This window comes from Aspergillus versicolor (genome assembly GCF_001890125.1).
Source record: "Aspergillus versicolor CBS 583.65 unplaced genomic scaffold ASPVEscaffold_2, whole genome shotgun sequence".
Taxonomy (NCBI): domain Eukaryota; kingdom Fungi; phylum Ascomycota; class Eurotiomycetes; order Eurotiales; family Aspergillaceae; genus Aspergillus; species Aspergillus versicolor.
The window spans coordinates 2,585,305-2,597,778 of record NW_024467525.1 but is presented as its reverse complement, the minus strand read 5'-3'; the positions used below and the strand labels follow the sequence as shown (position 1 = coordinate 2,597,778).

Here is a 12,474-nt window from a genome sequence, read left to right as displayed (position 1 = left end):
GTCGTCTCTAGTACCCTACCATGAAGCGTTTCGGCCTCAAGAAATCGTCTAACGACGACGACGACGATTCCAACCGCCGTGCTCTATTTGGATCGAAGTCGAAGAGCAAGAGTCCTGCGCCGAATCCCTACGCAAAACCTATTCCTGCGGACCCTTACACGAGAGCAAAAGCCAACCTCGGTGTAGCACCCCCACCTCCCGGCGTGGAACTCCACAACCCAGCAAGCGGTGGAATTCCCGGCGATAACAAGGCTCAAATTCCAGCCGATAACAAATACCAAGGCTACACGCCAAACTCGTATGGCGGCCAGGGCGGATACGGAGCGAATCGCTATGGTGGCGGCGCGGGCGCTGCTCCAACGTCACGATACGGACCAGGTGGTTATGGCGGATTAGGCAGCTCTGACCCCAACAACCCATCGGGCGGTGATGACAACAGAGCCGCTCTCTTCGGCGGAGCCAGTGAGAGAGCTGCGGCGCAACCCGCCAATGCACCACCTCCGTATTCCGAGCAACAGGCTGGCCAGCCTGGTGGTGGGTATGGCGGCGGATATTCCGCCGATACCTTCCAGGAACGCCATCTCACTGCTGAGGAAGAGGAAGAACAAGAAATCCAGTCCGTTAAACAAGATATTCGATTCATCAAGCAGGGCGACGTTTCAACTACCCGAAATGTTCTCCGTATTGCTGCACAGACCGAGGAAACGACCCGAGAGACGCTCGCCCGTCTTGGTGCCCAGGGCGAAATGATTCACAACACGGAGAAGAATCTTGATGTCGCTACTGTGGAGGGCCGCATCGCAGATGAAAAAGCTAAAGAACTGAAGACGTTGAATAAGAGCATGTTCGCTGTGCATGTATCGAACCCGTTCACCAGCGCCCAGCGAAAGAGAGAGCGCGATGAGCGGGTTATGAACAACCACCGACAGGTGCGCGACGCGCAATCGGGTACTCGGAGTGAGGCGTACCAGACCAGCCAGCGCATGGAGCGAACATTCAGAGAAATCGAACGTGAAGACAGAAAGGCCCCGAAGCCGAAGAAGACATCTGTCACCGAACGTGCCAAGTATCAGTTCGAGGCAGACAGTGAAGACGAAGCAATGGAGGATGAGATTGATCATAACTTGAACTTGATTTCGGGTGCCACAGGCCGACTGAATCTTCTGGCGAAAGCGACAGGTCGCGAGCTGGATGAGCAGAACAGGCATTTGGAGCGCATCACTGGCAAGGTAAGAATTCATTTTTGCTTCTATGTTTGCTCAGGCTAATGGTATTCTAGAGCGAGAACGTCGACGATCAGCTTGCCATGAACCGCGCCAGGTTGGACCGCATTCGCTAGACCTATATCTATCATGACTGCCTGGTGCCGTCTTCGATCTGAATCTTTTTTTATCTCCAGCTATTTTACCTATCACCTCAGGCGTTATGGGCTTTTGTTAGCTTCCTTAGCCATGTTTAACCCCACGAGCTGAGGCTTTAATACATTTGTGAATAGACTTTGCTTCTCGTCACGAATCAGACCATGACATTGCAGCTAATATTATGCTCTCTCTTGTTCATGAGCTAAACCTAGGTGTAGTTTCTAATCTAACTCGAAATGCCACCTTCGAAAATTCAGTGCTTGAACTCAGAGGTTTGCTCGCAGAGGCTGGGACCACAACTGCATCAATGGGCCGTCTTTCCCGTAAACAGGGTCTTCCTCAGGTGAGGCGACACCTGCAATCTCACTTTGAAAAGTCTTGTCATCAATTCGCTTCTTGCCGAACTCATTCTTCCATTTTGGACACCCCTAGGAAGCATTAGGTCAACTTACAGCCCTTACGCATCTTCCCAGATGAACACACCTCTGGATAGACCCCTATGTATCTGTAGTCGTCCGTACTCTCCACCGAACCATGTCCGGTGCCAGCAGGCAACACAATGACATCGCCGGTGTGGACTGTGATTCGGAGCCCGGCATTGGAGATTCCATCTCCACCAGCTGCACCAAGAAGCAGGGTCGAAGTCCCCTGGAAGACACCTGCTGGGGTTGGTATTTCTCAGTTCCTTATCACAAATTTGTAAATCTTACCGTAGCATTCATGGCAGTTGGGATGAAAGTGACTCGTCCAGATAGTACCCCATGTACCCTGGAAACTATATATCAGCACCTGCCCGATTTAGCATTGATACACCAACCCTCTTTTCCCATTTATGAGCCGTGAGAAACTTGGTTACTTCCTCTTCGGTTCGGAGCTTAGGGAGGACGTTTCGGTAGTGCAGGACAGGCAGCGGGTTGTTGGGCGTATGCTCCGTTGGTGGGAGGTAGTATGTGCTTGGAGCTGTAACCATTTTGTACGCAGATGTTTGAGGCTTAACGTACAAGAAAATTATTTTCTCAGTATTGAAATGAAGCAAGACGATAAATAAGATGGCCATTTGGAATCGGGAAGTTATCTACCCTTCGTCGTTCAGTTGCCTTAGGGCTAAGGTTACTGCTCCGCATCCCCTCACAGGATAGTTTTGCCCAGATTGGTACTATGATCCCGAATATCAAGCAAATAAGCTTGGGGCACTAATATCAGAATTCCTATTTGCCCAACATTATTTTGTTAAACATCTATTGTGAGTCATGTTTTCCGGGAGGGTTTGGACTTAAATATATACTTATCCATCCGTACATCTCCAGCGCTCTGTCCTCAACGCACTCCTTCGTATTACGCTGGTTTATACCGGATAGTAGCCATTAATATAGAGAAACGCGAAACAATAAGTGCATCAATGATATTTTAGCTCTCGCTATGACTCAGGCGACAAGGAAGAAGTTCAGGGCGAGAAGGCCGTATGTAGTCACGTGCATGAAATAGTTGCTATACGGTCACGTGGATATACATTAGTCATCTGCGCGGTCTTGACTTCATCCTTTTTTGCGCCCCCGTTCAGCCTAGAGACATCAACTCCTCGCCTTGAACCATCGCCGTGGCGCCATTCTTACGGCTTTTTATCCGGATGTAGCGGCTGATACTGTTATCTCCAGAGGTTGCTTGCTCTCTATCGCGTCTTTAGCTCACTCCTACCGGCAACATGTCTGACGGTAAGTCTTTGAAATCTCAGATCGTCGCGACCTCCACTAATCATAATTGTAGCGGATTTCGATGCTGTTCGAAAGCTCCAGGCTGAGCGCAATGCGGCAGCGGCTGCGCAAAAAGGTTCTAGGACCTTTGATCCGTCTGACCAGCGCACTGACAACTCGACAAAGGCCTCCCTGACCGAGTCATTCGATACCACCCTTTACGAACGTGATGGTGCCGACAAGTATGCGGGATACAGCACCTCTATTGCTGTTGATGATGGAGATGAAGACATGGAGGATGCGGATGGTGGTCACCGCCTGGTCGGCCAGTACACCGCGACGCGAAACCAGATTGACGAGTTTTCCCGAGGAAATGGGGTTGAAGAGGAGGACATTCTCCTGGGACGTGAAAAGGCTGCCAGAATCTCTGACCGAGAAACTGATTACCAGAAACGCCGCTTCAACCGAGGACCGCTGACGCCCACCAGGGCCGACCCCTTCGCCGCAAACTCTCATGCAAACGTTGAGGAAGAGGGCCAGACTTACCGGGAGGTTATGGCTCTTCGTGAGATTGAAAAAGAAGAAGAGCGTGTCCAGAAGCTGATCGCAGAGAAACAGGGCCGTGGTGAGAACGGCGTCGAGGATCACGAGGCGACCTTGAAGCTAGATGATAAAGAGAATTTGGAAGCCGGCTCGACTGTATCTGTTGTCACTGGTCGCAAGCGCAAACAACGCTGGGATGTTGCTGCCGAATCCGACGAATCTGCCCCTGTCCCTACGCCTGACGACGGTAAGGCTAAAAAGTCGCGCTGGGATCAAACACCTGCTCCCGTTGCTCCTGGTGCAGCCGAGGAGGCCCCAAAGCGCCGTTCGCGATGGGACCAAGCACCAGCACTTGGAGCGGCAACACCAGTTGGCAACCAAGGGCTGGCAACCCCTATGCATCCTTCTCAAGGGATGCCTTTGGCGCCAACCAGCTTTGGAACCGATATCTCGGGCCGCAATGCTCCATTTTCCGACGAGGAGCTTGACATGATGCTCCCGTCAGAAGGCTACAAGATTCTGGAGCCTCCTCCAGGGTATGCTCCAATCCGGACACCAGCAAGAAAACTTACGGCTACTCCAGCGCCCATGGCTAGCTCCACCGGTGTCGGTGGTTTCATGATGCAAGAACCGGAAAGTGCCCGTTCCCTTGGTAAACAGCTTCCCACTGAGATACCTGGTGTTGGTGATTTGCAGTTCTTCAAGCCGGAGGATATGGCCTACTTTGGGAAGCTGATGGAAGCTGGCGACGAATCAGCCATGTCTGTGGATGAGTTGAAAGAACGCAAGATCATGAGACTTTTGCTCAAGGTCAAGAACGGCACACCCCCGATGCGAAAGACCGCCCTGCGTCAGCTTACTGACAACGCTCGACAATTTGGCGCTGGTCCCTTGTTCAACCAAATTTTGCCATTGCTCATGGAGAAGTCGCTGGAAGACCAAGAACGACACCTGCTGGTCAAAGTTATTGACCGTGTGCTCTATAAGTTGGATGATCTAGTCCGGCCGTATGTACACAAGATCTTGGTTGTCATCGAACCGCTGCTTATCGACCAAGACTACTATGCCCGTGTTGAGGGTCGTGAAATTATCTCTAACCTTGCGAAGGCTGCTGGTCTAGCAACTATGATCAGTACTATGCGTCCCGATATCGACCATGTTGACGAGTATGTGCGAAACACGACAGCTCGAGCTTTCGCTGTTGTTGCTTCTGCTCTTGGTATCCCTGCCCTTCTTCCCTTCCTCCGAGCCGTGTGTCGCAGTAAGAAGTCCTGGCAAGCCCGACACACGGGTGTCAAAATTGTCCAGCAGATTCCTATTCTCATGGGATGTGCCATTCTTCCTCATCTCAAAGGCCTTGTTGATTGTATTGCGGATAATCTCAGTGATGAACAGGCTAAGGTTCGAACGGTCACCGCCTTAGCCGTAGGAGCGTTGGCTGAAGCTGCCAACCCTTATGGTATTGAGAGTTTCGACGAAATTCTCAACCCTCTCTGGACTGGAGCGCGCAAGCAGCGTGGCAAGGGTTTGGCTGCGTTCCTCAAAGCCGTCGGTTACATTATTCCTCTCATGGACGAGGAGTATGCAAACTACTACACCAGTCAAATCATGGAAATTCTTCTCCGAGAGTTCTCGTCGCCCGATGAGGAGATGAAGAAGGTTGTTCTTAAGGTGGTGTCGCAGTGTGCGAGCACTGATGGCGTGACAGCTAGCTACTTGAAGGAGCACGTCTTGACAGACTTCTTCAAGAGTTTCTGGGTCCGACGTATGGCTCTTGATCGGAGGAACTACCGCCAGGTGGTTGATACGACTGTTGACCTCGGCCAAAAGGTCGGCGCAGGCGAAATTCTGGAGCGGACCATCAACAACCTTAAAGACGAAAGCGAGCCATACCGGAAGATGACTGTGGAAACGGTTGAGAAGACAATCGCTTCCCTGGGAGCTGCGGATATCTCGGAGAGATTGGAGGAGCGTCTCATCGACGGCGTACTGTACGCTTTCCAGGAGCAGAGTATCGAAGATATAATCATACTGAACGGTTTTGGAACCGTCGTGAATGCTCTCGGTACGCGCTGCAAGCCCTATCTCCCTCAGATCGTCAGTACTATTCTTTGGAGATTGAACAACAAGTCGGCCACCGTCCGTCAGCAGGCAGCCGATCTCATCTCGCGAATTGCATTGGTTATGAAGCAGTGTGGGGAGGATGCCCTAATGGGTAAGCTGGGTATCGTGCTCTACGAATATCTCGGTGAAGAGTACCCAGAGGTTTTGGGTTCCATCCTTGGTGCTCTCCGTTCCATTGTTACTGTTGTCGGTATCAACCAGATGCAACCACCCATTCGAGATCTCCTCCCTCGCCTCACGCCCATTCTACGAAACCGTCACGAAAAGGTTCAAGAGAACACTATTGACCTTGTCGGCCGTATTGCCGACCGAGGACCCGAGTCTGTCAACGCCCGCGAGTGGATGCGTATCTGCTTCGAGCTGCTTGACATGCTGAAGGCTCACAAGAAGGGTATCCGTCGTGCCGCAAATAACACTTTCGGTTTCATTGCCAAGGCAATCGGTCCCCAAGATGTCCTGGCTACGTTGCTTAACAACCTTCGAGTCCAGGAGCGCCAGTCGCGTGTGTGTACAGCAGTCGCCATTGGTATTGTTGCCGAAACTTGCGCACCGTTCACTGTCCTCCCCGCCTTGATGAACGAGTACCGCGTGCCAGAGCTGAACGTGCAAAACGGTGTGCTGAAAGCCATGACCTTCCTCTTTGAGTACATTGGCGAAATGGCAAAGGACTACGTCTATGCCGTTACCCCTCTCCTCGAAGACGCACTCATTGACCGCGACCAAGTTCACCGTCAGACAGCAGCAACGGTCGTCAAGCACATTGCACTAGGTGTAGTCGGACTCGGATGCGAAGATGCCATGGTCCATCTCCTCAACTTGGTCTTCCCAAACATCTTCGAAACAAGCCCCCACGTTATCGACCGAGTCATCGAAGCCATTGACGCAATACGCATGGCCGTTGGCACTGGAACGGTTATGAACTACGTCTGGGCAGGTCTCTTCCATTCTGCGCGGAAGGTGCGCACGCCATACTGGCGCCTATACAACGATGCCTACGTGCAAAGTGCAGACTCGATAGTCCCCTACTACCCCGAGTTAGAGGACGACGGATTGAAGCGGGATGAATTGCTGATTATGATTTAATTTGATTTGCATCAAAAGGACGGCATTGCTATTGCCCATTTGTCATTTCCATATTCTTCTACCTCTACCATCCTCTGTCTTTTGTACATTCGACATTACATTGGCGTGTTATTCGGCAGGCTCTGGCGCTTCATTTACAGGTGTTTCTGTTTTTTTTTTTTTTTTTTGTCAACTCTTGAGGTTTATTTCCAACAGCTTATTTTAAAAATCGTCTGTGCTTTCTCGTTCCATTCCATCTTTGGTAGGAGTCTACACCGTTGCATAGGAATAGGTGTATAGATATGAGAGGAGCCCGACGTCATCAATATGAATCAATATTATGTCCCTGACAAGCACGCGAAACCCCTTTACCGCATTAACTACGCTCGCTATAGGCGGGCATTCCAATCCTCCCGAAACCAGCCCGGCTCCTCCAATCTCCTTCAGGAGAGTGACAGTTTATTGAGTCATGATTAACTCCTTGTTCCTTAGGAAGGACCTCTCAAGTCAGCCCAGGTACAAGCTACGTCATTGCCTCATATGGAAATCAGTCCAGCCACCACGAATTGTCAAAGGTAAAATCCAAAAGACGGCACAGCAGGCTACACTCAAAATCAGTCAGGCTCGGGCCAGATCAGAGTCAGCGGAGGAAAGTCAGGATTCAATCATCCAAGAGGACGAGAACAGATGTCGTCGCCGTCGTCATAATGTGCAGAACAAGAATAGAAATTTTGCCACTAGGCAACAGATAGACCCATGGGGGCCATAAGTGGGAGGAGCTGAGGAAGGAAACCAGAACCAGAGTTAACAGAAATCAAATCAAATCCATCCAGAGGGGGTTCGGAAAGTTCGCCGTGCATCCGGATGCACCAGTGTGAAGAGCAGACTGACTGCAGAGGAGGGCAGAGCACGCAGGCTTTCTTCAATCCAGCCAACCACCCAACTGTAAAGCAGAGGCACGCGTGGTATGCCAAGCATTCAAGGTGCAGGGGGATTGAATGTGCCGCGTAAGCCTTTTTTTCTCCATCAACGCCCCCCTGTCATGTGCGGGCTTGGCGGGGCCGTGTGGGGAGTCCAAGTCGAAAGCATTCTTGCTTGTGCTTGTGATTTCCAGACATCTTGGTTGTTCCTTTTTGCATTCTTGTTTCCTAGTGTGCGGAGCCGGCCAGCAGGGTTGCAGGGATTGTCAGGGTCTTATTGGTAGGGCTAGAGTTGTCTTCGAGTGTGATGCGTGACGAGCTTGGAGGTCCCTGAGGGGTCAGGGCTAACTGAAGGATGGAAAGGAAGGAAAGAATGAACGCCGCGGAAAAGTACGACCTTCTAGTTCTTCGCCTACCGGGCTGGAGTCCTGTACATAACTCCGAAGTGCAGTACGTACAAGGATGAGATGGAGGGCTTATCCATGGGTTTTCATTGGGGTCCGAGGACGGAGAACAAACTGAACAGGACCGAACTTCACTGCGTGCCTTACTTGGTCACGAGCCGTGACCTATCACCCAGGGCCATCCTCGTATTCATCTCGGGCCCCTGGCGAGGCAAGCCTCGATAGGGAAATGTACGGTGTACCTTGCTTTCCACGGGACGGAGGAAGAGCGGGTGGCACTTCAGCGTCAAAATTGACACTCTCAAAGCTGGACCGGAAGGGAAGGAGAGGAGTCCCTCGGAGGGACCGTCCAATCCGAGACTTTTTGTTTTTAGGATGAGAAACTTTTTTTCACGTTTACCTCCAAAAATGACCCCCTTCACTCATACTTCGATTGATTCACCAGCTGAGACTCCTGAGGTACTTCTCGTACCCGGGATAGAATCTATCTGGATTGTGGAGTGGTGTTATTTCCGTTTGAGGGAACCCGAGGGGTGCGCAGTCCGAGAATTATTATTCGAGGGCTGTGCCCACGAGTGCACAAGTGTGATAAATCTTGAAATCGGTTTTGCTTTTTCTGCGAGGTGAATCCTGGCTCCTGACTTATAGAGCTAAAAGTGATAAGGCGATGGAGCAGACAGATCGCTCGTGGCTGCTGAGGTTCGAGGCGTGGTCCTCTTCTGAACCAACCAATCTTCCAGGTAGGAGGTGGTAAGTTATCCACACAGTCGTTAACCGGCCTTGAACCATGAACCGGTTAAGTTCCCTGCGTTCCTGTATCGGAGAGTATCGGCCAGTGATTGAGTCGAACCAAAGTTTTCGACGACGACCAGCAAACAAATTTACTCGATGTCAGATTCATCGGGGCTGTATCCCAATTGAAACCAAGGGTTGAATCGAAGAGATGTGCATGCAAGCCACAATGCACCTGCAATGCAGTGTGATTCTTTCACAGTCACGTCAAGCTGTGCTTCTTGCATTGCATCAGCTTCGCTGAGACACAATATGAATGCCAGAAACCATCGTGTTGAACATTGCAAGCCGTGTGAATCTCAAGGGTTCGAGCCCGAGCCTACCCAAGGCATACGATTGAATTCAGGTTTCTTTATTTTATTTTCAGGAACGGATCGGAAGAGGGCCTTGGTGGAGGCATGCTCCGTTCGAGACCCTGTGCGTGCCCCGAGTTGGAATCATGAGGGAGGCGCATGCTCGAGGATTGACCATAGGCGAATCATGGTCTCATAAAGAGGCAGGTTCGTTTTCAGTGCCACGCGTTATGCTGGCTTATGGAATATTGTTGGAATTCGAGAAGAGATATGTGGCGACGACGTCGCAAAAATGAAACTCGCACGTTAAATCCAGTTAATGTAAGCCGTTTCGTATACCTGACAGGAGTATCCTCTACAGCAGTAAATTTGTACAGAGTACGGTGTAGTTACCGCGTTGAGGGGGCGAAAGTTAAACGAGGCCTAGACAGCAGAACTGTGCGCTGGCCGCTGGGGGTAAGTAATCTAGGCACAGTAATGTACACTTCTTTCACGAGCTTTTATCTCACATTTCTTTCCGGAAGATGGAAGAGGGCTCTTCATCTCAATAATGAAGGACTTTTGTATCGAATCACCTGCATGTTGGTCTACTGCAGGGTCCATAAAGGCGTTGGTACCTGTTTCGTCAAGAGAATACAAGGAGGACCCTATCATGATGCTGTCCAGCAGTTGTAGAGGCTCGGCTGGACCTCAATTTGATGCATTGCGTGTACAGGTGCGGGAACGTTACGTTCACTATACTCGAGACGACTCCCGCAGAGTCTACGACGAATCGCCCACGGAGAAATGGACTCGACTGTAAAGTCCGTATTTGATGCTCCCATTGAGTCAAAAGTTTGAAATTCTAAAGGGAGAAGGCGAGGATAGAAACAGAGCCTTGAAGGCAGACCGTTGGACCCACTTTCAACATGAGTACGTCAAGGAGACTTCAAGATGCTCTTTGGGATAGGGAGCTTGCCCAGTGCCTTTAATTTCGCTTCGCGAGGAACGAAACTGATATTTCTGTTTAACCGACGATGCGAGTTCGTTGAACAGAGCTGAAGAAGGTCACCCGGGTTCGCCGCCAGTGTTGGGAAGTATGACAGTATGTCCGTCCGGTGGACTGACAGGTGACTTGGCGCGACAAGCAAGGATCAGGCTCGAAAGGCCCCTGAAGAAGATGATGTCAAAGAATCAAGGATATCTAATTTGCTTCTAAGAATAGCAACAAAAGAGATGCAAAATGGAGGAGATTCATCCGTAATTGCAGTCTCACGGTGCCCCTGGTTCCATCTTCGTGTCGTGGGCTCCCGATTTATGGTGACGATGTTTGATACCCGGATTCAGTATCGGCCCTCGACAACTGTGGAGTGAGTACTGAGTGGTGTGTTTCAGGTTGCTTTAGCTTCACACCCTGAGGATTGTGGCGGTTTGAGTGGGGACGCCAGGAGAATCCGCTCAGGCTCTCAGGCAGAAGATGCGAGATCCTTCCAAGCCTGCGGGTGTCATGAAAGAAACGAGGTCTCTTGACAGAAGATTTGTGGAAGAAGGGGGCCTCGTCACGGAGGAAAGGAGACTGTAGAGTACAAACCACCATCGTGAGCCTTCTGATTCCCAGCTGAAAGGGGTTCTTTAGTCACGGGACCCTTTCAACTGACAAAACTTGGGCCAACAGAGCCAACACAAGGCCCGAACGGGCAAGGCGTCTCAGCGAAAGCTTGGTCATTGGGTCAAGATGGATGTGCACGCGTAAGCTCGTGTGGGGCATGGATGCTTATTGGATGATCATGGAAATGCCAAGTGCGGCTATCGATTATCTGCCGTCCCTGGGGAACTTGAGTAGCCTCGCCCTGGCGTCCTTGGCCGCATGCGATGCAAAATTCTAATTAACTGAGTTGACCCTAGCGAGACGCTAAATTCACGAGGGTTCTGCTGGCCTGGACTATCCTAGTTCCGTGGGGCAGAGGCGTTCATTTCCGCTGCTGAGACCCACCTCCTGTGATGGTGGCTTTAGTGGCTGTCGAACCCCCCTCGAATCTGCGCCTTGTCTGGAGTTGCGCGCGTTGGTTTTGGCACAATGCCAGCCAGTGAACGAGCGATTAGACAGTGGTCAAATTTTTGCGGCAAGTGAACCCTCATCACCGGACGTCTAATTTCAAGAATTGCGCGCTACTCCTAAAACTGGAAAAGAATCCATGCGCAAAGCCATCAAGTTTTCGAAGCCTGCACATTCTCTCAATCGGGCTGCTCGCGACGGCTCCTTTGAAAAACCCCATGGGCCACGAGTGACCCATGCTCTGACAAGTCTCCAACTTTCGTCCGTGCAGGCTGCAGAGACATCCTGGAGGCTGGAGTTCCTCTGTCGCTCGCGCGAGTCGCGGACTTTCGACGAGTGGGCTTATCTAAGCTTCACCCACCTGAGTCAAGTCGTTCATCAAAACGCCAATCAACGACGATCTGCCGTTTGAGATCGACCCTATGCAGATGACAGATGGGCCTTAGTAAGGCTATATTTTTAAACGCCATGTCATTGAAGTCGATCTTCACGTTTCACTTCGATCGCTCGCCTATCGCGCCTGGAACCAGGGTGCCGGATCACCAGTGTTCCTGAAGAATCGTTTGATCGAGCAGATTTGCATACAAGGCAGTGTCAATCGTCAACATTGCCATGCATTTTCGTGGAGTTTCTACCAGGCTTGACCCAGATGGCCTAATGTCGAATTGGTTAGTGGCTTATAACTAGTAGTTTGCATTTCTCAACCGGAACCCTAAGGCAGCGTTTTCGGCGTCAGAAAACAGGGCAAGCCTGCTGGAGGCGATGGCTTCAGCTGCTGCACAGTGCAATGTGCACGGACGTCGCGGGAAGTTGGGAGGCGACTCGAACCCCCTGATGTCGGCTAGAATCATAATTGGACAGGTTTTCTGAATATACTGGGCACATATCCTACGTAGACACTTTCCTTTCGAAGATACCGACCGCGCAAAGACTGTTGTCGGTGACCGGACGCCTGAGTTCGAGTCTTACTTTCCTGGCGCTTGATGTGGTGGGAAGAAATCCTGGTTGGAACTGGGAAGACGTTGGGCCCATCAAGCATATGCTCAAACGCCACCAGCATGTGCCAAGTCGTGGCTCACTTTCCCAATTTGCAGGGCCACGGCACCAACAAATTGGGTGGTCTGTGAGGGAAGTTGGATTGTGAAGTGTGAAGGGGGCTCCAGAGTCCAGCGTCAGACCCATGCTCCCGTGGGATTTCCTGATCTGGCCACCCCGCAGCGGTTTTAGGAAAAGAACCAACAGGGTCTGA

The 12,474-nt window shown here is 51.1% G+C and overlaps 4 protein-coding genes across 4 annotated transcripts; 3 read left to right on the top strand and 1 right to left on the bottom strand.

Moving 5' to 3' along the window:
* Positions 1–20: 20 nt before the first annotated feature.
* On the top strand, positions 21–1,333 carry ASPVEDRAFT_117180 (putative plasma membrane SNARE protein (Sec9); the record flags this gene model as incomplete). Its single annotated transcript, XM_040805624.1, has 2 exons — positions 21–1,229; positions 1,280–1,333. Coding segments are annotated over 2 exons (1,263 nt in total), but the record flags the coding sequence as incomplete, so codon positions are not given.
* A 294-nt stretch (positions 1,334–1,627) lies between these two features.
* On the bottom strand, positions 1,628–2,331 carry ASPVEDRAFT_50389 (cupin domain-containing protein; the record flags this gene model as incomplete). Its single annotated transcript, XM_040814304.1, has 4 exons — positions 1,628–1,789; positions 1,845–2,020; positions 2,072–2,129; positions 2,179–2,331. The coding sequence occupies 4 exons, from the start codon at positions 2,329–2,331 to the stop codon at positions 1,628–1,630; spliced, it is 549 nt and encodes a 182-aa protein (XP_040664527.1).
* Positions 2,332–3,063: 732 nt separating this feature from the next.
* Positions 3,064–6,802, top strand: ASPVEDRAFT_80394 (U2 snRNP complex subunit HSH155; the record flags this gene model as incomplete). The annotated part of the gene is made up of 2 exons (XM_040816856.1): positions 3,064–3,073; positions 3,126–6,802. 2 exons carry the CDS (start codon positions 3,064–3,066, stop codon positions 6,800–6,802), a joined length of 3,687 nt encoding a protein of 1,228 aa, XP_040664526.1.
* Positions 6,803–11,166: 4,364 nt separating this feature from the next.
* Positions 11,167–12,106, top strand: ASPVEDRAFT_38270 (uncharacterized protein). The gene has a single exon (XM_040811663.1). It carries the CDS (start codon positions 11,365–11,367, stop codon positions 11,635–11,637), a length of 273 nt encoding a protein of 90 aa, XP_040664525.1. The 5' UTR covers positions 11,167–11,364; the 3' UTR covers positions 11,638–12,106.
* The last annotated feature ends 368 nt before the right edge of the window (positions 12,107–12,474 follow it).

What these genes read in the sequence shown, in the direction of transcription:
- ASPVEDRAFT_38270 (XM_040811663.1), top strand. Translation starts at nt 11,365, where the DNA reads ATGCGCAAAGCCATCAAGTTTTCGAAGCCTGCACATTCTCTCAATCGG.